The sequence below is a fragment of the Mesocricetus auratus genome, unplaced genomic scaffold (genome assembly GCF_017639785.1).
Source record: "Mesocricetus auratus isolate SY011 unplaced genomic scaffold, BCM_Maur_2.0 Super-Scaffold_100009, whole genome shotgun sequence".
Lineage (NCBI taxonomy): Eukaryota > Metazoa > Chordata > Mammalia > Rodentia > Cricetidae > Mesocricetus > Mesocricetus auratus.
Genome location: NW_024429193.1, coordinates 20,545,624 through 20,570,496, shown reverse-complemented (window position 1 = coordinate 20,570,496; position 24,873 = coordinate 20,545,624). Strand labels below are relative to the sequence as shown.

Below are 24,873 nucleotides of genomic sequence, written 5' to 3'. Positions count from 1 at the left end.
ACCTATCCACCTTCCCCACTGTACAAAGGCAGTCTCTGGCACTCCAGGTTCCCTCTTTAGTAGGTCTAGGCATAATTGGGGTGACCAGAATAGGCACTACTGTCCTTGTGATACAATATGAAAATTGCAAGATTTTAGGTGCTCTGATCGATCAAGATCTGGCCAAGTTAGAAAAGTCTATTTCCCATCCAGAATCATCCCTCAGTTCTTTATCATAAGTAGTGCTACAGAACCACCCAGAATTAGACCTCCTCTTACAACAGGAAGAACTATGTCTTGGCACTAGGAGCACAATATTGCTTCTACAATAACTACTCAGGGGTGATAAAAAGAATCTGTTCCTGGTATGTAAGAGGTTACAATACAGAAAAAAAAACAGAGGGACAGTCCTGATTGGAATGAACCCTTGTTCTCATGGTCCCCATGGGCTATGACCTTAATAACCACATTGGTAGGACCCCTATTGAGCTAGTTCTGATTGTGGGCAATGTATAGTCAACACTCTCCACCTTATTATAAAAGAACACACCGGAGCAATTACATTAATGGTCCTTTGCAGCCAATATAGGCCTCTGCCTACAAATAATACAAAACTCACATTAAGTTCAAACATTGGACTTATGTTTCAACTCAAGGGGGGAATGAAGGGACTAGGGCCAGTTGTTGTTTTTTAAGGGGCCAGTTTGCTAAGACCTTTGCCCCCTATTACCCCACCATCCCATATTGACTCAAGTCTGACTTCAACCAGACCCTCAAGAAGTATGGCCAGCCCGGTGGCCAATGGGGACCCTACCTGACCAGAAGTAGGAACTGTTCTTGCTATCTTCAAACAGACTCTTGGCACAGCAAACAGACCCCTGACACAGCCACCACAGCTCCTGACCAGATGTCATGAGCCAGTCACTAAAGTCTCTCCTGACCAGTCAGGGTCTATAACCAATCACTTCGTGCCTAACCACAGCTGGAATTCCACTAAGCAAGCTTAAAAGGGACCGCCTCACTCTTCCCTGGGGTTGATGCCACTTTGGGTGGACCCCAGCATGCTAATTTTTCTGTCTCGAGAACAAAGCCGCTTTCTGCAATTGCATGTCGGGTGTCTTCTAGTCATTTGGGGCGACCTAAGGGCCCTACCCTGTGATTCTCGCGTTTCTGACTGGAGCAAGTAGACGGACACACTAGCCATCAACACAGAGATGTAAAGAAAGGTCCCTTTAAGAAGAAAATACAAGACTAGTTTCAAATGAGTTGAGTTTTAAGCACTATGAGATACCCTAATACACACAGGTATCTAGCAGGCACTTTGCACTTCAAGCCTGGAGTTTAGGAAAGCCGGCCTGACGAGACAGACTCCGGTAGTCATCCTATAATTATAACGTAAGTTAAAAGTGTGAGTCAGTGTGAAAAGAGAGAAGGACTTTAAGGAACGTCAACCCTTAGGGTCTTGTGTTCAGGAAATAAGCCTTGAAAAATACAAAGAGAATGCGGTGTTTTAGTAGGTACACTTCAACAAAAACTCCCTGTCTACAGGGATTACATCAAGAACGCAGCATCCTCCGTCTCCACGCAGTTGGTCCGCTCCCTCGTGCTAGTGCACGCAGTTAGCTTCCGGGACGGCTCGGCTGCCTCCAGCGTTCCGAGTTATCAGGACTCTCGGCCGCTGGGGGCAGTGCGGACCCATCCTGTACCCAGAAGCGCCAAGCAGGAGGAAGTGGGGGGGCGACACGGAAGGCGCGGCTAGTTCCTCACGTGCTCCAGGGACTCTGCGGGGTCCGTGTTTTACTTCTCTCTCTTCTAAACCTTCCGTACGGGGATTGCACCAAAACTAGACAGGGAAAACCACAGAGACGCTTCGCAGCGACTCCGTCAGACCAGCCCGGAATAAAAACCTTCACAGGCTCTGGAAAAAAACCCCGCCCTCATCAGCAGCGGAGCGCGGGAACCAAACCTCAGGCTCCGCCCTTCCGGTGCTAGCCCCGCCTCCCACTCACCTGCGCACAGACTCCCGCCCCTACGCACGCCGCCTGAGCATCAAGGCCCCGCCTCCCGCGCTCAGCCCCGCCCCTCACGCATGACCCGCCCATACCCGGGATCCGCTAGGCTGGTTGCGGTCGTTTTGCTCGTGAACCCCAACTTCGGACATGGCGAACCAGGTATTGAAACGCACGATGGGCCGGAGCAGAGGAAGGGAGCGCACGTGGGATATACTGCCGCCAGCCGGGGAAGGCGAGCGCAGCCGCAGCGAGGGCAGGGAGGCATTGTGTCGGCCCTGAGCTTGGAGAGCAACTTTGCTTTCTGCTGTGCTCGGCCGGAGCCCGTGGGAAGACGCGGGTTGGAGTAGCTTGACCGGATCGCACTTGCAGGCCGCGCAGAAAACTACCAAGCAAAGTCAGGCTTTTCCTTGGGCCTCCGCTGTCCGTGTGCAACACCGTGTACGTGTTTCTTTAAATCACGTCTTAGTGCTTGTTGAATTTCAAGCCCGTCTCCTATAAACCCGGTGGCTTGCGACTTTTATTCTGTCAACGTATTTCGTAAGCATCCAGTGAACTAACAAAACCCAACCTTCTGGGGGAAGAAAGGGCTGTTATTAAGTGTAATCGCTGTGGTAGCTTTAGATGCACGATTAAAATTGTATATGGAATTTTAAACTTTAAAATTTAAAAGAATACATAAAATTAATTCTAATGGTATGTTTACCCAACCTAATAGTCACAGCACTGTTTCAACATATTATTAGTATTTTTTAATTTGAGTTTTTTTACTCTTCTAAGCTTTCAGAATTTACATTCATAGCCGATCTCAGTTCACAGGAACCTTTTTCTAGTGTTCAATAGCGACACATGGCAAATGGCTAATGCATTAGCTAGCAATTACTGTAGGGAAAAGGGGCCAGCCAAAAAAACATCCTGAGCAGAGCCAAAGTAATGCACCCTGACCCTGAAACTAGTGCCAAAGAAACACACTTTGGCCCTAGAATCAGAGCCAAACCTGAACCTGAACCTGTGCAGAAAACCAGCCAATCCCTAAGCACGAGATCTAGCCAATCTGAGTTTAGGGATTGAAATCTGACCAGTACCCACCCTGAAAGTCTCCCTGGAAAATCTCTGCCCCTAAAAAGTCCTATATAAATCCTGTGCCTGTTCAGTTTGTAGCCCCTAGGGCAGCCACTCTCCTGGATTCTTCCCTCCCAATAAATCTCTTGAATGAGGTTTGGGTGAAACCTTCCTTCACTGCTGGAATAGAGCAGAGAGAAGTAACAACTTTTCACCAGAGTAGAACTGAGCAGGGCTGTAACACTTTCACTGGGGAAACCTTCCCTTAGTAAGGCTGAGTTACACTCTGGGGAACCAGAGCCTAAGTTTGCTGGGGAAGCCCTACCCTGCTGGAGCTACTATGCTTACTGTGACCTGTGGTATTCCTTGGCTCCCGAGCTCCAGGATACCTTTCCATCTGAGCTGAAACACTCAGTATTCTGTGGCTCCCAAGTGCCAGAATTCTATACAATCCTCCATAATGCTTATAGTTACAAGAGATGGTTATGGTATTTTTACATATCCCCAAGTTGGATATTTTTTAGGATCCTTTCCACTGTGTAGTTTTGCACTACAGTGGTGTTTTATAAGCTATCCCAAGGGAAAGGGAAAGATTATTAGGATACATAATAATAAACTTGTTACAAAACCTACTGACAGGACCTGGGTGGGATTTTGTTGTTTTTCCTACCTGGCTTGTTTTTTGTTGTGTTGAGGCTTGAATCCAGGGCCTTGTACATTCGAGGCAAGTGCTCTGCCACTGAGCTAAGCTGTATCCCTAGCTTTTTGGATAAACTTTCACTATGTGACTCTTGCTGGTCCAGAACTTTCTGTCTGTGGGCCTCAAGCAGAGATCCTCCTGCCTCTGCCTCACAAGTGCTGAGATTAAAGGTGTGCACCTTCCATACCCAGCAGGACCTGTATCTAATCTATCCTTTTCTAGACATTGTACAATGTCATGAGCATTTCTTTTTTTAATGTGTGTGTGCCCCCGCGTGTGTGCGCGTGTGTGAGTTTCTGTGTACTGCATGCATGCAGAAGCTTGTGGAGGTTAGAAGAAAGCATGGGTCCTCTGGAGCTGGAGACACAAGTGTGGAGTCCTCTTCAAGAGCAGCAAGTGACATCTTCTCAGCCTTTCAAATGGTGGGGTGGGGTGGGGATGGGGTGTTTCTTCCAGGGAGAGTTTGAGATAGGACTGTCCTATAACTTGAAATATAGACCAAGCTGACCTCAAACTCACAGAGATCCACCCGCCTCTAAAGTACTGGGACTGAAGGTTTGCATCACTATCCCTGACCCTTCAAATATATGTTTTTAAGTATATTAATTATATGAAGCCTAAAAACAATTCTCCACTTCACACAGAGGTATGCCTTTCCTGTGACTGTTGCTCACTTTATTTAGTTTTGTGTGTCTGAGTTTGCAGCGTGGGTGAGTGTGTTGATGCTGGTCACGTGGGGTCTGAGGCTGACATCGGGTGTCGCCTTCAATCACTCTCCGACATGTGAATTGAATCAGGGTCTTTCACTTGAACCCAGAGCTCGACTGTACAGTTAGTCTAGCCAGCCAGCTTGCTCTGAGGACCCCCTGTCTACCGTCTGAGTGCTGGAATTAACAGACAGGCCGCTATATCCAGGTGTGCTGTGGAGTTGGGCACATGCTTGCACAGCTGGGCCTCTATCCGCTGGGCCACCTCCCCGGCCCTGGTACACACTGACATTAGCGTTCATTAACTGAACTGGCCGTGAAGTCGTTACTAATTTAGGAGGATAAACTGTTCGCTCCCTTTCCCCCGATTCAGGTCATCAGATGCAAGGCTGCTGTCGCCTGGGAGGCCGGAAAGCCCCTCTCCATAGAGGAGGTAGAAGTGGCACCTCCAAAGGCTCATGAAGTTCGAATCAAGGTAATGTCACAGCAAGGCACTGTGGAGAAAAGCTGACAGTTACGACTCAGGATAGAAGAGTGGGCCTGAGGGCCGCAGAGGAGTAACCCGAAGGGCTGAGTCAGGGAGAAGGCATTGGAAGCCTTCCGGCTGCAGTCACGCAGTCCTCTCCCCTGCCCTCCCTCCATTCTGTATTGCCCTGGGGCTGAGAAGCCAAGCCCCTGGATTAGTGCACTACCTCGACATAACTTTTTATGGTCTGGGTTTACGGTGGCTTTATATGACCCAGAAAACTGGAGAAGGGTTCTTGATTGATTAGAGCAATGAACAAAGTTCCCTTGCCCAAAGAGCTCTAAAATGCCTTGCCCCTGGTGGACAAGGCCGGGTTCAGTGGATTCATTAGTCCCCTGCTTCTTACCCTCTGCTGTGACTAAGAAGAGAAGTTAACCACTAGAGAGAGACAGAAGACAGCATTCCCAAGAGACCTCCCTTAAACGTTTATGTAATGTGGTTTTACCCTCTGTTCTGGTTTTTGTTTTTGTTTTTGTTTGTTTGTTTGTTTGGGACTTTGGGGGGTGGGTTAATGCTTTATACTCATAACTATGCCATGTGTTTTGTTCCTTAACATTCTGAAAAAATGTTCCTCTTCTGATGGGGGAAGTCCTTCTGTGTATATGTAAATAAAGCACTGTTGGCCAATAGGGGAGCAAGATAGGTGGGACTAGGAGTCAAGGAGGATTCTGGGAAAGAGAGGCACAGTGAGTCATGATGCAGGACGCCAGAGGAGCAAGAGGTCCGGACCCTTTCTCCGGTAAGAGAAGACCACATGGAACTACTCAGATTAGCAGTTATGGGTTAATATTTAAGTCAGAGCTAGCCAATAAGAAATCAAGCAAATGGCCAACAGCTTTATAATTAACATAGCATCCTGTGTGTTATTTGGGGGCTAAAGTGGCAGCGGGATCCAAGCGACTGGCGGGAAGAATGCACGTTACACTCTTAAGGAAGAGTCACCAATCTCACGTCATCATACCACCCGACACTGTACACACTAGCCTGTGTCCTAAGCTCACGAGTATCTGATTGAGAAGCACAAAACCTAATGCTTTTCGAGGTCCTTTTCAGCCAGGATCTAAGAATCTGAAACCTTATAATACTTTGCAGAAGTTAAGCTGATTAGTGCTTTTGCCAGTGAAGAAAACAGTTTGTCCTAGATAGAGATGAGTAGTGTGGACACAGTGGCAGCCTTCATCCCCGGGGAACTGGTGGCTTTCAGCGGAGAACGGGTACCTAGGACAGAAGCAGAAAAACATAAATACAGGATTTTACCTTTAATTGCTTTGTTCTGTAATGGATATGTCTGTGTGCCTCTACGAGTCTGTGTGCCCGGTGCATGCAGGACCTGAGGAGATGAGAGGGCATTGGAGGAGGAGTTGCGGACAGTTACGAGCTGCCTGATGTGGGTGCTGAGAACCAAACACCGGGTCATCTGCAAGAGCAGCAAGCACTCTTAATCACTGAGCCATCTTCCCAGCCCCAAGATACCATTATTAGAAGCCAGGGAGAGTCCAGTCAAATTATGTATGTTAGCAAAAGGACTCCATTCCACTGAAAGCTCTGAGTTTTCCCAGGGACCAGACAGGCAGGCACCGCTCAGAAATAATGTCTTCTTAGGAATCACATTCCCCAAGTTCGGGAGCCAGCAGTGAGATGCACCCCGTTTTGATCCACTTTGCAACAGAAGACCCGGAGCTGGTGAAGCCGTCCACTTTACCTCCGCTTGCTCACACACACTAGGAGGGAAACTAGCCATGCCACACCCCTTTGCGTATTAATGCACCACCATTTTCATTACTGCCAAGAAGACTGTCGTGTCTAAGAATTGTAAACATGCTAACTTTAGGGAAGTAAAATTATAAAAGAAATGTATCTAAAAATCTGCAAAATGTGGTGTGTCTAGCGGCGTGTGCGTGATTAGTCGCTATTTCTCCTGACATCCTGGTAGATCATTGCCACCGCCGTCTGCCACACCGATGCCTATACCCTGAGCGGAGCTGATCCTGAGGGCTGTTTCCCAGTGATCTTGGGGCATGAAGGTGCCGGAATTGTGGAAAGCGTTGGTGAAGGCGTGACTAAGGTGAAGCCAGGTAAGGGAAGCATTTAATTCGCTCACAATGATTTTGGCTTGTTTCAGTAGGGACAGTACTGTCTGGTTAACTATGCAGATATTTATTTATGAGCAGGTCATCACCTAAGAAAGTTGTCACAGTTAATTTCACTGATCTTGGAAAGCACAAATATTTGGATTCATTTCTTCTTTGATTTTGCAGGCTGCCTTTTATTTAAAACTGGCCTAAGTACATTACCAAAAGCAATTTTGGCAAGTTAAGCAAGAGTACATAGAGATGTATCAGTGAATTGGTGTTTTTGAAACATATCGACCTCTTTATCCTTCAATTATTTAGAGTTTCATTTAGATCAAAAACTTTGAAACCTGCCTTTTTGTGCATGGCTGGTAGTGTCTGGACCATGTTCTTTAGATAACGTTTCTAAGCTCTGAGGCTTTATCTTTGCAGAATTGAGTCAGCTGGTGAAATTAAGAGGGCTGCTGTGTTCACTTAGAGCCAGCTGCGTCATTCAGGATAATAACGTCACATTTGTTTCCCAGGTGACACTGTGATCCCACTTTACATCCCACAGTGTGGAGAATGCAAGTTTTGTCTGAATCCTAAAACAAACCTTTGCCAGAAGATAAGGTCAGTATCTCTCTCTCTCTCTTTTTTTTTTTAATATGTACGTTTACTCTGTGTGTGTCTGTTGCACATGCAGGGACCACAGCAGGATGTCAAAGAAGCTCCCCCTCCACCTACATATCCACACCCCCCCCCCAGAGATGTAACACATAGATCTACTTACCCCACCCAAGGAGCCCACCACACACCAATTTCCAGCTACCACCAAAGTCCAGCTTGGTGAAATGAACCATGAGTTTTATTGGGGTCACTTACAGGAATATGGGTGAGCGATTACTTACAGGAGTAGGAATACCAAAAGGCAGTTGCATCACCAAAGCCCACCCCAGCACGGGTGACGGCTCACAAAAAGCTGGGAACCTGGAGCTCACTGCACAGCCTGCAGGCAGCTCAACAGGTTACAGAGTGGGCTTTTCAAGTGACTCAGTTGCTCTAAACCTCTTCCAGGCAGAGAGTCTTTGCAACTTTACTCTCCTGTCTCAAGGGGATTCTTAGCTTTTAATGCTTACTCTGGCAAAAAATAGCCTAGTGAATCTGGTCAGTTTCAGGGACTTCCTGAAGCTATTTTGAGTTGTTTGCCTTCCTGCTTAAGGAGCTGCCTTCCAGAATGAAATGTTTCAATTTCACAGGAAACCGTTAAACAGCTCCCCCACCGATCATTTGAGACAGGGTCTCTTAAATGGGAGCTGTCCATTTCGGCTGTGATGGCTGGCCACAGCTCCTGGGTTCCACTCCTCCCGCCCCTCCCCCAGCAGTGGGGTTACAAGCATATGGGCTCAGGCCTGGTGTTTCCCATGGATTCTGCAGTTTGAACTCTGGTCTCCATGCTTGCACAGTAAGTGCTTGTAACTGCAGAGCCATCGCCCCAGCCCTCTTTTAATATAGTCTTAGAATGAGAGATCTTGTTAACAGTAAGTATGGGTTAAAGACATGGCTCAGCAGTTAAAAGCACTTGTACTAGCTGCTCTTCCAGAGGACCCAGGTTTGATTCCTAGCACCCACATGGTGGCTCCCAACCATCTATGACTCCAGTTCCAGGGTAACTGGCACCCTCTTCCTGACTCGGGGGAACCGGGCACACTCATGGTGTGCATATATACTGGCAGAACACCCATACCCACAAAAAATAATAATCACAGCAAGTAATTGTGTAGTGATTTATACAGCGCCCCTTACAGGAGTTACTTAATTCTGTGTTACTAAGCCCTGTTCAGGGATGAAAAGAAATCAAAACTCAGAAATCTCCAAGTTTGCCTAGTTTCACCAGCCACTACGATCTAAGACAGGAGCTTGTTACCAGGAATGTGGTCCACACCTGTAATCTAAACACTTAGGAAATGAGGCAGGAGGGCCACAGCCCAGACTACAGATGTATGGCCTTGTTTCAAAGAGCCATAGAAGGGTGGTGGGCGTAGGGGGTCAGAGTTTTCTGAATATGTTGTCTTCCTGTAATAGCCAGCTAAATTAACAAGGGAAGACATTTTTTAAAAAGTGAAATGAAGTCCTTTTTATGAGCTATTTTATTGTGCATTAAATCAAAGTAATAAAAGTTACCACCGGAGGGTTGTGTGAAGCCTACAGGAGATAACGAACCCCTTGACACAGAAAGGGTTGTTCTGTTGTGAGGTGTGGCATACCACTTAAGGACCCTTTGAGGCCATTTAGACCTTGTTTGCTGCCTTTTTTTATTGAGGTAGAACATGCATCCATACAGTACTCATGGTACACAGATTGTAAATGTGCAGCCCAGTGAATGTTTTCATGTATACGTACCTGCTGGATAGACCCTTCTCCTAGGAACTGGTGGAGATCTCCATCGGCACCTCTCTGTGTTCCTCATGTCCCTTCCAAACCCATGCCTGACTCCTGCAGAGGTCACCTCTGGCCTGGTAGTTTTCCTGTAGAACCTTGTGTGCTCGGATCACGAGGCATGTGCTGTCAGGGTTCTTCCATTCGTGTCTCTGAGCGGTGTCCAAGTGCCTGTGTGCATGTCTACTTTGGCGTTGTTCTGACATATTCCACTCCCGCTACCAGGGCTTACTCCTTTGTTGGTTGATACCAGGTCATACTAAGGGGGACTGTTAAAATCAGTGCTACATCCTTACCTGTTTTACGCTGGGTGTGTACGCTGCTGTCTCGAGGAGAATTCCTATGATTTGGTTGGCCCAGGTGTAAGAAGTACGGACACAGCCTTCCAGTGTGAATGGAAGCAATGTTTTCTCCTCTCTCGTGGATTTATTTGTGTATAAATTTCAAAATATTTGTGTGAGCGTGTATCAGGTTATTGTGCTTATTAGAGATGATAAGGGTCGGGCCCCAGAAGATGGCTCGGTTGGGAAAATTCAGTTCCCCAGAAACCACAGTAGAGCCAGCTGCAGTAGCACAGGTATATAATCCCAGCATGCCCTTAGGGAGGTGGAAGGAGAGACAATCGGTAATCAACTCACCCAGCTAACTAATACAGCAGCAAAGAGACCCTATCTCGGGGGGGGGGGGGGGGACGACGACTAAGAGCAACACACACAGAGTGAACCTCACACCATTGGACACGGTGCTAACGCTTTTCCAGCCATGCGGTCAGATTTTTGTAGCAATGGTCTACAAGGAAGATGCTGCTGCTGTTTCACACTGTGGTGAGGCATCAGAAGCAGTACTTCATCGAGGAGCTCAGGGCCACCCACATCTGGCTAAGCCTGTACTCCTAAGCAAATGCTAGGTCCCTGTCTCTCACAAGGTATCTTGAGTTTGGGAGTTGTTTTGGGGGGCATTTTGCTTGTTTTTCTCCCTAGTGATAATCAGCTACAGTTGACGAGAAAGGCCAGGCATGATGATACTGGTGCACGTCTTTTATCTCGGCACTCAAGGTAGAGGCAGGTGCATCTCTGAATTTAAGACCATCCTGGTCTACATATCACCCACGGCTGCATAGGGAAGCCTTGTTTCAAACTCAAATCTTGAGAAATGTTACCCTGTTGAAGCCCCATGGAGGTGCCTTTGTTTTTCACTAGATGAGTTGGAACCTCTTCTTATATAAATTCTAGTTTGGGCTTCATCGTTTATGAAGCTTTGTTGGCTTGTAAGTTTTTATGGAATTTTAGAATAATGTCATGGGAGCTGAGCCTGTTGGCTCAGTTAAGCACAACTTAACTGAGATAGAAAACAGTGGACACGCTGCTTATGGAGTGCAGAGCCCAGACTGGCAGCAAAGCTGAGGAAGATCACAGTCTTCGTAAGAGTCTAGTTAGGTGTTTTTGGAATGTGGAAAGTTGTTAATGAATGCATTAGAATGGTGATTCTCAACCTGGGGGTCAAACAGCCTCTTCATAGTAGCCGCACATCATATACCCTGAATATTAGGTATTTACTTTACCTTTCATAACAGTAGCAAAATTATAATTATGAAGTAGCAGTGAAATAATTTTATGATTTCAGGTCACCGCAGCATTAGGAAAATTGAGAACCACTTCATTAAAGGTTAGGGTTTTCTGACTTAGTATAGTGTTCTGAGTATTTGCCAGTCTTGTTTTTAAAACTTAATTTTTCTTTCTATAGTTAAGGAATGAGTCTCCTATTTTCCTTTTCCTTCTTCTCTAGAGTGACTCAGGGGAAAGGGTTAATGCCTGATGGCACTACCAGATTCACCTGCAAGGGAAAGCCTCTTTTCCATTTCATGGGAACCAGCACATTTTCTGAGTACACAGTTGTGGCTGACATCTCCGTTGCGAAAATCGACCCTTCAGCACCTTTGGATAAAGTCTGCCTTCTCGGTTGTGGCGTTTCAACCGGCTATGGTGCTGCAGTGAACACTGCCAAGGTAAGGGACGGGCCTGGGCAGGTCAGTGTGGCATTGCTGGGACACCAGCCGTCCTGTGAGGCTGTGACTCTTGGCATGCTGCTTACAGACTGTCTTTGATGATAGGTGGAGCCTGGTTCTACCTGTGCTGTCTTTGGCTTGGGAGGAGTTGGATTGGCAGTGATCATGGGCTGCAAAGTGGCTGGTGCATCCCGGATCATCGGTATCGACATCAATAAAGATAAATTCGAAAAGGCCAAAGAATTTGGAGCCTCTGAATGTATTAACCCCCAAGATTTCAATAAACCCATCCAGGAAGTACTCGTTGAGATGACAGATGGGGGAGTAGACTTCTCCTTTGAGTGTATTGGCAATGTGAAGGTCATGGTGAGTATGTGTACCTCCATTCTTCTTGTGCCTGCAATACTAAGTAAGGCAGTTTCCTTAGGATTAACGGTGGTTTTGTTTTGGAAGGAACAACTTCAATAGAAATTTATTCTAAAGAAAGGGGAGGATGGTAACAACTTCTTAAACTACTTGCAACTGTTTCAGCGGGAAATGGTAGAAGGGACCAGGGAAAGATGAACTGCTTATCTCACGAAATGAAAAGCTCAATAGTTCGGAGAACATGAGCTTTGGAATTGGATATGCACACACATCCTGACAGTGACCTGAGCAAAGGGTGTGGTTCTAACAGACATGGGTGACGTTAAATAGTGACTGCCTGACACTCACCTTTGACAGCTTCTTGCACTAAATTTTTCTGTTTAGATTTTATGTGTATAGATGTTTTGCCTGTGAATATGTGTATATACAACATGTATGCTTGGTGCCCACAAAGTCAGGAGAGGGCATTGGATCCTCAGGAACTGGAGTTAGGAATGGTTGTGAGCCACCTTGTGGGTGCTGGGATCCGAAATCTGGTCCTCTATAAGAGCAGGAAGTGCTCTTAACTGCTGAACTATGTCTCCAGCCCTAAAATCTTTCATTTTAACTTGAGTTAAGGTTTACTTCTGTTTTTAAACTGATATTTAAAAGCATAAAACATACAGTTGATGGATTGCCAAGCAATGATCAATCCTTTGTGCACTGTTTACATCTGCCTAAATGGGAGAAACTGAAGACTGTCTAGCTTTGTTAAGTTACAAGAGGGGCTGGCAGACACTTAGGCTGTGCTACAGGAAACATAAGGGCAGGCTGGTTAATTCTTGTGTGGGTCAGGGTTCTACCTGATCCATTTCATTGTTCTTCCTTCGTCTCAGGAAGGAGTCTTTCTGGCTAAGAGAGTTTATGAGAAGACAGGAAGTCATTCCTAGGAAGCTTAGCCTTAACTTAGCTTACCACACTGTGCATGTGGTACTGGCAGGATTCGTGATGTGCTGACACTTGTTTAGCTCACCTCCTGTCTCCTCAGTGCCTGACAGTCGGATGTGGATAAGGTGATGAGTGTGACATGGTTGTAAAGAGAGGTTTTGGCTTTTGGAAGCTGTGTTGGCGGTGCACGTAAAAGGTTTTCTCATTGCCGGGCGGTGGTGGCGCACGCCTTTAATCCCAGCACTCGGGAGGCAGAGGCAGGAGGGTCTCTGTGAGTTCGAGGCCAGCCTGGTCTCCAGAGTGAGTTCCAGGACAGCCTCCAAAACAATACAGAGAAACCCTGTCTCGGAAAACCAAAAAAAAAAAGTCTTCTCATCAAGTGAAAAGTAAAAATAGCATGATCATTCTAATCTAACACTATCCCCCTGGCTCCAATCTGGGCCTTGGTCCCCTTCACCAAGCAGTGTTATCTTCTAGCCGTATTTCATTTTCAAGATGAACTTCTGGAATCTGCCCTTGAACCATCTTCCTTCCATTGCAGCTCAGTCTGTCTTTGGGACCTATCTGTCCCCCATGACCCTGCACTCCGTGCACACAGACTGAATTAGCCAAGCCCTTCCCTGTCCCAGCTTTTGAACACTGGTTTGTATCCCAGGGCCGGGCCTTGAGACCACACTCTCAACAGCTCCTTTCTTCCCTCCTTGGCCTTACAGATGCTTGCAGAGCCATTTCCTCTGGGACCTTCTCCAAAGCTACTGCGCTGATGTACATTTCTGTCTTCCTTTCTCTCTTTTCCTTCCTCCTCCAGAAGCCATCATCCATATGGGGACAGTCCCCGCCTGCAGCATCCTTAATTACCTGCCCTGCTCCCTTGTCATGTATTCCCTTCTGTTGGAATCAATCTCAGAAGCTTGAGAAATCTATGTAAGCCTTTCTTCCTCATTTGGATTCTCTCCTGGCCCTTAGTTCTTCCTAGGTGGCATTGGGTTTGACCGCCCCAGCCACCCAAAAAAAAAAAAAAAAAAAAAACCATCACAGTAAGTGGTTTCCTTAACCATTTTCTACAGCTTAGACGGCTGCTGCCCCTCCTCCTTCAGTGGACCATTGTACCACGTTCCTTTGTAATCTTTCTGATTACTGTCATTCTTACTGGAGTGAGTTGGTGTGTTGTGGTTTTGAGTCTCCATGACGAGTGGCATTTAACATCTTTTCATGTGTCTTCTTGCCATCTGTGTCTGCCTTGGAGAAGTGCCCCTCTATATCCCTTGCCCAGGTTGTTTGGCGTTTTGCTGTCAGGATTTGGGGGTTTCTTGTAATTTTACAATCTGTGCTCCATCCACTCTGTTGTTCCCTGCTGTGCAGGAGTCTTTTTATTTGCTGTGTTCAATCTGTTTATTTCTGCTTTCACTTCCTATGTTGTTTGAGGTCTTATCCAAAAAAAAAAAAAGTTTACTGTTCCATGTCTGTAAGTACTTCCCATATGTTTTCTTCTTCTAGTGTGAAAGTCTGGGGTCTTAAAATTTTAAGTCCATTTGTAGTTATTTTTTTTTATGGCTCACAAGAGAGAAGCAGTCTGGGTGCATTCATTGTGGATATAGGGTATAAAATTTAAAAAGAAAGCAAGTAATGACTTGTTCAATTATTTTTAATATTCAGGTTAAATTTTAAAGATGCTTGTTTAAAATATAATTTCTCAGTAAAATTAAATACACTAAACATTAAGTTTGGGAATTTGTTGCCATTGTTTTTTTAATGACTGTGTCATCCTTCCTCCACTAGAGGTTTCTGGGGAAGAGGGCATTTCATGGACATCTGTGATTGCATCTTATCTCTGTGCTTGCAGAGAGCAGCCCTTGAGGCGGCCCACAAAGGCTGGGGAGTCAGTGTGGTGGTTGGCGTAGCTGCTTCAGGTGAAGAAATCTCCACTCGTCCGTTCCAGCTGGTGACAGGACGCACCTGGAAAGGCACTGCCTTTGGAGGTAGCACCCTGGATAAGTAGATTTTTCTCTACTCAGTTTCCATTGGCATAATTTAAATCCCAGTCTCATTCATTGTCTTGTATTAACACAAACCATCACGACTTGTATTTCTATCATGAGTTGTTTCACGGAAGACTTGAAAAGAAGGCTTTCAGAATCCGTCAGTTGCCGGTTGTGGCTCGCACCGGTAGAATTTGCTGAAGGAGGCAGAGGCAGGAGGATCACGAGTTCAGATTCCATAGTGTTAGCTGCTGGTGCTGGGGAGGCATTCTGCTTCTGGAGTAAACAAGCAAACGCTACAGACTTCCAACAGAAGAGCAGGAGCCAGGTGGAGTGCTGCAGCGTCTAATCCCAACACCTGAGAGGCGGGACAGGTTGGAGGCCAGAGAGAGCTCCAGGACAGACAGAACCCCTGGCTTGAGAGAAGGGGAGGAGGGGGAGAGGGCTGGGAGAGAGATCAAGAACTAATGAGCAGAAGTTGGAGGAAGTCTGGGTGAACTGCCAGGGTTTCTTATGTGGATTTCGTTGGCATGTTCACTCCTTCCTTAAGAGAATGACACTTGGTGTGGTCAGACTTCTTTCTGAATAACACTGGCTTCAGTAGTAACCAGTGCTGAGTCCTAAACTAAATATTGACAAAACTTTTTAGCAAGATTAATTTATCAAACTGGTCATTTTCACACTTAGGTGTGATCCTAAGAGGGATTACTCATTTGGCATTATCTAACTATGGGTAAAGGTTGGGGGAAGTCTTTTTGTGGTGCTCAGCTGGGGAGAAGATATCAAAACATGTCTCACAGCCCAGCTATTGTGAAGAAAGACCTCCATTGTTCTTACAGGCTTTCAAAACTAAACACACAAACCTATCCTACCATCCTTATATTGAGGGGGGCAATAATCCCAGGCACTTTGAATGATCTGTTTAAGAGAATGTGTCAAGATCTCACACCTCGTACCAGCTTCTTTGAAACCCACAATGCTAAAATGACAGCGTGACCGAAATTTTCTTTATGATTATATTGTTTGCAAGATGTCAGTCGATTAAATGGTTTCTAGTATCTTGGAACTATTTAACTAACTCATGTTCCTGGGGGCCCCATACTCCAGGAGCTGGAATTGAAGGGCCTTTGAAGCTAGAGTTACACATACCAGCTAGGCAAGTACTCCCCAGCAGAGTTAGAAGCTGTTTGTTTTTTGAGGCAGAGTTGACCAGGCTGGCCTTGAACTTGTAACCCTTCCTGCCTCAGCCTCCACTGTAGCTGGCTTTTCAGGTCTGTTTCATCAGTTCCAATGTTTAGGAACCCTAACATGGGAAAAGAACAATCAAGTCGGAAGTGTTTACATTTTCACAGCTCGCGCGCCCACGCGCGCGCGCGCGCGCGCGCACACACACACACACACACACACGTGTTTCGGTATCACCCATAAAAGGAACATGATGAAGCACACTGTAGAAACGTGTTGCATAAATTAAGAATGTGATTTCTTTTAGGATGGAAGAGTGTGGAGAGTGTCCCAAAGCTGGTGTCTGAATATATGTCCAAAAAGATAAAAGTTGATGAATTTGTGACTGACAATTTGTCCTTCGACCAAATTAACAAAGCCTTAGACCTGATGCACTCAGGGAAAAGGTGAGCTTCCAATTCAACTGTGTAACACAGAATTAGTAATGGCCTGATTGGGGGAGGGGGTGTCAAAACAAATAGAATGGCAGTCTAAAGTTCACCATTCAGGGCTCAGGGGCAGATGTGCCTGCTGCCAAGCCCGATGACTTGAGTTCAATCCCCAGGTCCCACATGTTGGAAGACGAGAACTGACCTACACACACACTATTTAGTAAATTTTTAGTTCCTCTTTAAATTTTATTCTTGCTCTGTTTCGCAGCATTCGAACTGTTCTGAAGCTGTAAGTTCAGAAGAGAACATCCTGTACTTTCTCCTGTGATTGGGTACGAACAGACTGACACATCTGCAAGCCTCTGAAACTTCAGAAACTACTAAAACAATGTGTGTAATCATGGCTCTAACCAAGGACAAGGCACATAGTCTCAAGTCACTTTTTTAATGCTACACTATATAATTTTGGCTCATCAAGAAATACTTTAGCATAATAAAAATGCTTTCTGCATTTGTAAGTTGAATGTCTTGTTGTGTCTCTTTAGGCTGCCCAGTATATGTCTAGAAACAATGCTGACCCACAAGAAAGGCTGGTTTTTAATTTCATCCACATGGGTTTAGTTAACAAGCCAATATTAGAATATTTTTTGTCAGCAAATAAATACCTTTTAGAAAGGTATACTACCAAGCATTCAATCAACTTGTTAAGTTTATTTGGGCAGCTATTTTTATAATAAATGTATTGTAGCACTGTCTTGGTTTTTCGAGACAGGGTTTCTCTGTACTGTTTTGGAGGCTGTCCTGGAACTCACTGTGTAGACCACACTGACCTCAAACTCACAGAGATCCGCCTGCCTCTGCCTCCTGAGTGCTGGGATTAAAGGCGTGCGCCGCCGCCGCCACCCTGCTGTCTTGACAACAACCAACTGGCCAGGTGAACTCGGCTTCTTTTGGTCAATTTTGAGAAAACGGTGTATTCAGTCAATTGGACACCGTCAGTTGCACATGTGTGTGGCCAGGAAAGGGCATGCAGATCGCTCCGCAGGATTCACTCCCACTCCGTGTATACTCGACAAGAGCCCAAACTGAGGCCATGCTGCGGTGACTACACAACAGTGCTCAGTCGCGTTTCTGTCATCTTCTCACTTGGCTCAAATACTGATTTAAGCTAAACAGAGCCTGAACTACCTGGTGACCTACCCAGCTGCTAAGACTGCAAATTTGCCTCACAGTCACATGGCCATTTAAGCTGTTGCTAGGCTGTGATGTCAGTGCATAAAGGTGTAATTTGTCCCTTTAGCCACACAGTTCAAATTAGATCCCTAGTGTCTTTTGGTCATGTGCTTCTCTCAAGATACCACAGTACAAATGTGCTTACAAGTTCATATTACAAAGATGCAAACAAGCAACTTCAGCTTGTTAGTTATTGGAAGTTGGGTGGGGAAGGTAGAAAAATAGTACAGGGCTAAGAACCTCATTACTCCAGGAAAAAAGTAAGTTTGACCAGTAAGAGCTGTGCATAGGGATTTCTCGACCCTCTTCACTAGTTTCTTTCAGTAGATGGTAATTAAACAGATCCTCAACCAGTCAACATGCAGAGAGTAGACTGTTCAACACTAAATGAGATGTGCACCACACCCCTTCTCCAGGGCTCTGAGATTTTGTGGATGATGGGGTAGAAAGACTTTAAGAGCAAGGCTGGTGGTTTATTTCAAGCAAACTTTTCCATATACAACCTAGAAATTGCACATATGAACTCAGCAGTTTGTGAAAACATGATCAAACCAACGTTCCAAAGTGAAGACAGGAAAGTAAGCACAAAACCCCATCACTAGCTAAGGAGCTCTTATGGCATTACCCCTGGGGTCACATTCTAAGGCAGGCCTCTACTCTGAGCAGTTGGGCAACACAAATTGGACTCTGGGTTTTTGTTTTGTTTTGTTTTGGTTTTTCGAGACAGGGTTTCTCTGTGGCTTTGGAGGTTGTCCTGGAACTCGCTCTGTAGACCAGGCTGGCCTCGAACTCACAGAGATCCGCCTGCCTCTGCCTCCCGAGTGCTGGGATTAAAGGTGTGCGCCACCAACGCCCAGCTTTGGACTCTGAGTTTTAAGTTGGGTGGGTAGGAAGTTGAAGGTGAATCTGGGAGATGGGAGTGGGAGAGGTGTGATCCAAAATACATGGATTCAAATTCTCAATAGGAAAGTTACTTAAGCTACGTGTTGGTGGTGCACACCTTTAATCCCAGCACTCAGGAGGCAGACACAGGTGGATCTCTGTGAATTCGAGGCCAGCCTGATCTACAGAGTGAGTTCCAGGACAGCCTCCAAAACAATACAGAGAAACGCTGTCTCAAAAAACCAAAAGGAAAAAAATAAAAATGTTAAATAAGAATCTAGCCTGGCGGTGATGGCATGCACCTTTAACCCTAGCAGAGGAAGGCAGATCTCTTGTGAGTCAGAGCAAGTCCAGATAGCCAAGGCTACACAGAAAGCCTGTCTCCAGTCTGCCTCCCCCCCCAAAGAATCTATGAGCTAATAGTGATTTTCAAGTTGGAGTTCAGGGGCTTACTAAGGGAGGGGCGGTGGACTGTCAGCTAATAAATGTAGAGGGATGATACACTTGAGAAGTGCTTCTTTGTAAAATGTAAATGGAATACTGGGTTTGGGAAATCCAACTTGCAGGGCAAATGCAAGGATTCAGGCAGGATATCAATGAATGCTAAAATCACAGTGTGAACATTACATCCATATTGCCTCCAAGTAGCTCCCAATCCACTTGTTTTAAAAAAGTGATGGAAAAATAGGGATGGGTAACAGACACGAAGTGATCAAGCACACTGGAATACTGTGACAACCCATATGGGCCATAATGAATGCAACATGACATCTATGAAGTCTTCTGTCAAAATATTTCTCCTCAGCATATCCTCATGAGAATTAGACTTTTATATGTAACTGACACAATCTTTCAAGTATTAATTTCCTAAAACACTAAAAGGGCAGGGAAGTTATTCTAGAACAAAGACAACTACTGCTCCAAGACAGGCAGGGTAGGGTGCTCAGAAGAAACAGGGAGTCTGCATAATTATGCACCCATGTTAAAACTTTGTTGGTGTGATGATTATGTTGTGACTGGGTAGACTGCTTTGCTGAGGTGTGGGTACTTATTGGAAATTAAACTGCAAAGCTTCCTGTGCTAATCAAGCACTCTATCAACAAGTTATACTCCTGGCCCAAACACCCTTAAATACAGGCTCAAGCAGTAACAGGCAAAGTATAAAACCCTTTTCTTGTGTACAAAGCCCTGGGTTCAATCCCAGAACCAGGTCAGAGTAAAGAACATGATGGGGGATATCCTTCTGTACGCTGTGAATATGTTTCTCTTATTGGTTGATGCATAAAGCTGTTTTGGCCAATGGACGGGCAGGATTTAGCCAGACAGGAAATCAAATCAGGGTAGAGAAAGGTAGTAGAGGAATCAAGAAAACGCTGGGCAGGTAGGATACCCAGGTATTCTCCTATAAGCCAAGACGTGGAGATGCATAGAAATGGGTTAATAATTAAGAGCTAGCCAATAAGAAGCCTGAGCCAGCAGCCGAACAGTTTATAATTAATATCAGCGTCTGTTTATATTAATTATTAGTGTTTATTTGGGATTAAACAGCTGTGGAACAGACACTTCCATCTACAAGTACACACATAAGTAAATGAAGCAAAGGTGGCAAAAGTTTTACAGATGGATATAGATAGTATTTCACTCCACTATACTTTCGTCTGTAATTTAAAACACATGGAAGTATTACAAATGCTGATGAAGAGACTCTAAACTACTTACCCACCAAAAAAACATAAAACAAAGATAAGGAATGTGAATTTATTTTCACTGTCAGTGTAACTAGATTTGGAGTCACCCAGGAGACAAACTTAGGGGAATGTCTGGAACGCTTCCATAGTTTTACCTGAGAAGACCCATGCTGAATGTAAATGGCAACATCATATGGGCTAAGGTCCTGGACTGAATACAAAGGAGAAGGAAGCCAGCTAAGCACCAGCATAGCCTCACCAGCTCCCCAAGGACACAAGGTGACCTACAGGTTGATGATGCACCATGTCCCTCCCTTCTAAACTATATGCCCAAATAAATCTTCCCTTAGTTGCTTTTGTTGGGTATTGTCAGCAACAAAAAAGCACTAATACCAAGGGCAGACAAGTTTTCTTGGTATTGGTGCTCTTATGATCGCTTATTTTTATTGGAGTCACCTAGGAGACACACTTACGGTAAGTGCAAATGGACAGGAGGAAAAAGAACGATCATCTCACCAGTTAGCCTGTGCGCTGCAGCAAAGTTTACCACTGCCTACTATAATATACAAGGCCACCACCTCAATCCCAGCACTGACAAAAAAGCTAACACATTAACTGTGGTTGTACACTGATAAAAATACAAGTTTTGTAAGATAAATGCATTTTTTGGCTGGACGGTGGTAGCGCACGCCTTTAATCCCAGCACTCGGGAGGCAGAGGCAGGTGGATCTCTGTGAGTTCGAGGCCGGGCTGGACCGACACCCTCCAAAACAATACAGAGAAAAACCCTGTCTCATAAAAACCAAAAATAAATAAATAAATAAATGTATTTTTAATTGGATATGTAATTAGACTAGAACCTATATTGGTTTTGTGTTTTTTAAATTCAAAGCAAGAAAAGCATTCCCACCAGCATGTCTAATCTTTTCACAAAACTACCCCAAGATTTTGCTGCTGAAGCTTTCTTTTCTAATGATATAAATTGAACACCACCCCACTTACTATTCTGTCAGAATACAAACTGTTCCCCTAAATACACTTGGCCTTAAATCTCTCATAATACAGCTACATCTCAAATAACGCTGGCACACTGGATTAAACAACATGCACTTATGGTATCTGAAAAGGTGTGTATACTCCAATGGTCATGAGTTTACATTATGAAGTTAGCCTCATTCCCCTGAATTCCCTCTGAAATGCCAACAAATGCAACTACAGTAAGTGGGATAATCATTCAAACGTTTAATCTCCCTTTACATATTATATTAACATTCATATTACAAGGCATTCCATCCACAAATATTACAGTTTGATAAAAACTTTAAACACACACACACACACCCCCAGAAGTCTACACCAGATTCAATACTTTACTAAATTATTAAAATAAAGTCATGAAAACATTATCATTCTCTTAAAGCAATAAGGTCTGAGGCACTCTGGAAAAGATGATGTCTTAAGTATGTGTCACAGGTGTAATCAAGGATACACTCACGACAACTTATAATCTGCTGTATCTCCACTGCATACACTTGTACTTGGACAACCACCAAAGATGCTGGCACCAGAGCCATATTTGATGAGGTTCTCAAATACAGAGGTGAGGTACACTTGCAATACATGGCAGCAGCACACACCCCCCCCTCCCCACTGAGCACTTACAGTACTGCAACAAGTTCCTTTCTCACTCTGTTAGTTTACTAAATGGTGAAACTCACCTGTGACTGCCCGCGCCTGGAAACACTTTGGAATTCTTCCCCCCGTCCTCTGCCTGCCACAGGGCAACTGCCACTCTTCGGAGGTATGTATACCTTAGAACAGAAGGGTTCTGACCTCCCACTTTTTTCTGGCCAGAGTCTGAAATAGCAGTGTGTTGTGAAATGACTGCAGTTGCCAGCCACCATCTGCTGGACAGCTATTTTTACCACACAAGACCTTATAAAGTTTGACCACCTCCCAAGTGAGCTTTACCATTCCCTCTCTGACACGTCCACACTGCAGAAGTCCTACACACACAAGGTAAGTCATTAGCATGAGAGCGAGAGGAGGCCAGTTCCCAACCAGGAATTAATCACTAACAAATTATGGATCCACTTATGACAGCAGATATCCTGCCAAAGCAGAATCAACCCAGACCAAAGGTCATGTGGTGTTCAGTAATTATGTGCATGGAATTTAAAATGGATGCATATATTTGCCACATATATATATATCAATATATAATAAAAAATCTGGAACACTGTGCTGCTAAAGTTTCAGGATTCCTTCCACACTCGCCTGGAGAGCAGCTGGCCCTTAGCGGCAGGTCTGTGGCAGTGATAAAACAAGGAGAAGCAGACTTAGGTCAAAGTGCTCAGGGACGGAGAAGAAAACACAGTACAGAGAACTGAGGGGGCGAGGCCAGGGACTGAAGGAAGTAAGCAAGGTTTCCTTTATTCTTCTCAGCTTTTTCAGACCCCAAAAGAAGCTCCTGAGGGCACACATCGAACGCTGTAGTCCTTTCGTATCCACAGCCAAACAAAATGAGTGATTTTTAAAAACCTCTTCATTTCTGTACCTTCAATAAAATGCACAGTACAGGATGGTGTTCAGGTATTAGGCATCGTGGGAAATTAAAACTGGGACATGAAATGAGGCCGAGAGCTATCGAGTCTCCGGGTGAGAATGTCACAGCCAGTGTCCGTGACCAGCAGGGTGTGCTCAAACTGAGCGGACCGTTTTCCATCCCTTGTCACTGCAGTCCAGCCATCTGGCCAGGTCTCATCCTGCCATCCACCTTGAACAAGCAAGAACAGGTACTTAGCTTTGTCATCCACATTTCTAATGGTCTCTAGGTAAGTATGCATCAAGAAAGGAAATAGCCTATTGCTGGCACAAGCCTTTAATCCCAGCACTTGGAAGGCAAAGTCAGAAGGATCTCTGTGAATCTGAAGCCAGCTGGCTTCGACACAGTGAGTTTCAGGACAGCCAGAACTGTTACACAGAAAACCCTGTCTGGAAAAACAGACAGAGAGAAACCAGGCAGTCAAATGTGCTATCGAGACCCTCCTGATGCCTGGTTTTAGTAAAGCCTGTCCACTTTCGTTCCCGTGGGCAGCACTAATGAAGTAATCATGTCCTGTTTCCCCCGTGTGTACCATTTTTTTATTTCTTGGTATCAAATCAACGTGGCACCCCCAAAATAAAGGCATCAGACTTCCTCCAGAGACTTATAATCTGAGAACTGCTCATGACAAGGAGCCCGTCATTACAGCCTGTGCTCCAGAGACTTCAGTGTCTGTGATGTGTTTCCTGTGATGCTGCACGAAACCCAGGTGTGGGTGCTGTGAAGGACCGGATGCCAGCAGAAGCAGCTATGTGTCCTGAGCAAGGATCTGTTTACCCTTCTAATGCCTTCTTCTAAGGCTGGAATTAATGTGTATAACTGTCTGTTTCCTCTTCCCCGCCTACATCACACAAGAACTTGTACAGAAGTTTGATGTAGAATCTTATTATAACCCATCCTCTGATAAGATCTTTAGGACTAGGGACCACAGTCAAGTACTGTACACTTACTGACAGGAGAATTATCACAGAAAGCATCTTCTTCTTAGGAACGCTCAGATGTTCAGTTCTCTACATATTACCAATCAAGAGGCAATTGGGAGAAGAAAGCAAAGGAAGCAAGCAGAACCAGCCACTGATTTGATGGGTAAGAAAAATAAATAAAAATCCAACAAATGTTAAAGCCTGGCATTCAGCAGAAAAGAGTGCTTAGCAGCACCTGACAGCTACATTTGACTCCCACACACAGCAGAGAGCAGTCCCTACTGTGTCTGTCTTCTACAGACTGTGTGTGTACTTGCAAAACTTAAAGACAAAAAAAAAAAGAAAGAAATGCTATGCATAGAGTACTCACCTTCACAAATCATTGGTTCAATTGTAAACACGTGGCCAGACTTCATCACACCAACTGCCTTATTCTCTGAAATTAAAAGAAAGTCTCAAGAGACACCAAAACCCACGAGCGTTGCGCTGAACAGCTCTCAGAATCACGGGACTGACATTCCCAACAGTCCCGTCCACTCCCCTCCCAACTGTCTCACTGTCACTCAGCAGAGAGGCTGTCGCCAGTAACCATCTGTCTGTGGGCAGATTTTATTCCAGACTCATGCTTTCTACGATAAAATACGGGCATATCCACAGGCTCAGCTTCAGAGACAATCACCATTGTGGAAAAGTATCTTTATGTTAACACAGATTAGAAAAGGCAAAGACTGCTCGGTGTGGTGCAGCACATAATTCCCAGAACTCCACAAGTATGTGGGAGAGGGAGGGTAGTTGTCCAACAGAATGCCATTATCCATCACCCATCCACTTATGGAAGTTTGAATGGCATGTGTCATATACCAAAGCCTCTCACTTCTTTGAGGAAGCGGAGTATGTTTATATAATGGAACACACTAACACACACCTTTCAGAAAGGTTTGTAAGTAATCTTTTATCTCACTCTCAACTGGAAATAAAACTGCATAGTAGACAATTTGTTTAAATAATGAGGAGACATTTCTATCTAAAAACAAATTGCATTTCACACTATAAATATTCCTTTGGTCCTTTGTCAAGTTCACAAATAATATTTCTCAGTACCACCAAGAGACATGATTAAGAGTGTCTAGTCTTGCTTTGTCTCCAAAGCCAGAGTTTAAAAGTAGGAACAGTCTA

General features: G+C 45.0%; 2 protein-coding genes across 3 annotated transcripts in view; one reads left to right on the top strand and one right to left on the bottom strand.

Annotated features, from left to right (window-relative positions):
- Positions 1-1,994: 1,994 nt before the first annotated feature.
- Positions 1,995-16,884, top strand: LOC101844855 (alcohol dehydrogenase class-3). Its single transcript, XM_040751722.1, has 9 exons — positions 1,995-2,150; positions 4,831-4,932; positions 6,917-7,058; positions 7,580-7,667; positions 11,259-11,478; positions 11,584-11,844; positions 14,615-14,750; positions 16,243-16,381; positions 16,635-16,884. Exons 1-9 carry the CDS (start codon positions 2,139-2,141, stop codon positions 16,657-16,659), a joined length of 1,125 nt encoding a protein of 374 aa, XP_040607656.1. The 5' UTR covers positions 1,995-2,138; the 3' UTR covers positions 16,660-16,884.
- A 5,693-nt stretch (positions 16,885-22,577) lies between these two features.
- The window catches only part of Metap1 (methionyl aminopeptidase 1), a 30,766-nt gene continuing 28,470 nt past the window's right edge, over positions 22,578-24,873 (bottom strand). For both annotated transcript variants that reach the window (XM_040751721.1, XM_040751720.1), the window contains exons 10-11: positions 24,068-24,133; positions 22,578-22,945 (exon numbers count right to left, since the gene is read on the bottom strand). In XM_040751721.1, coding sequence (XP_040607655.1) covers positions 22,782-22,945; positions 24,068-24,133 — 230 coding nt within the window. In that variant the 3' untranslated portion in view covers positions 22,578-22,781. The remainder of the gene's footprint in view (positions 22,946-24,067; positions 24,134-24,873) is intronic.

Excerpts from the sequence above, each read along its gene's own strand:
- LOC101844855 (XM_040751722.1), top strand. Across the intron at positions 7,668-11,258 it reads AACCTTTGCCAGAAGATAAG|AGTGACTCAGGGGAAAGGGT; the intron begins GTCAGTATCTCT and ends CTTCTTCTCTAG. Across the intron at positions 16,382-16,634 it reads CTGATGCACTCAGGGAAAAG|CATTCGAACTGTTCTGAAGC; the intron begins GTGAGCTTCCAA and ends TCTGTTTCGCAG.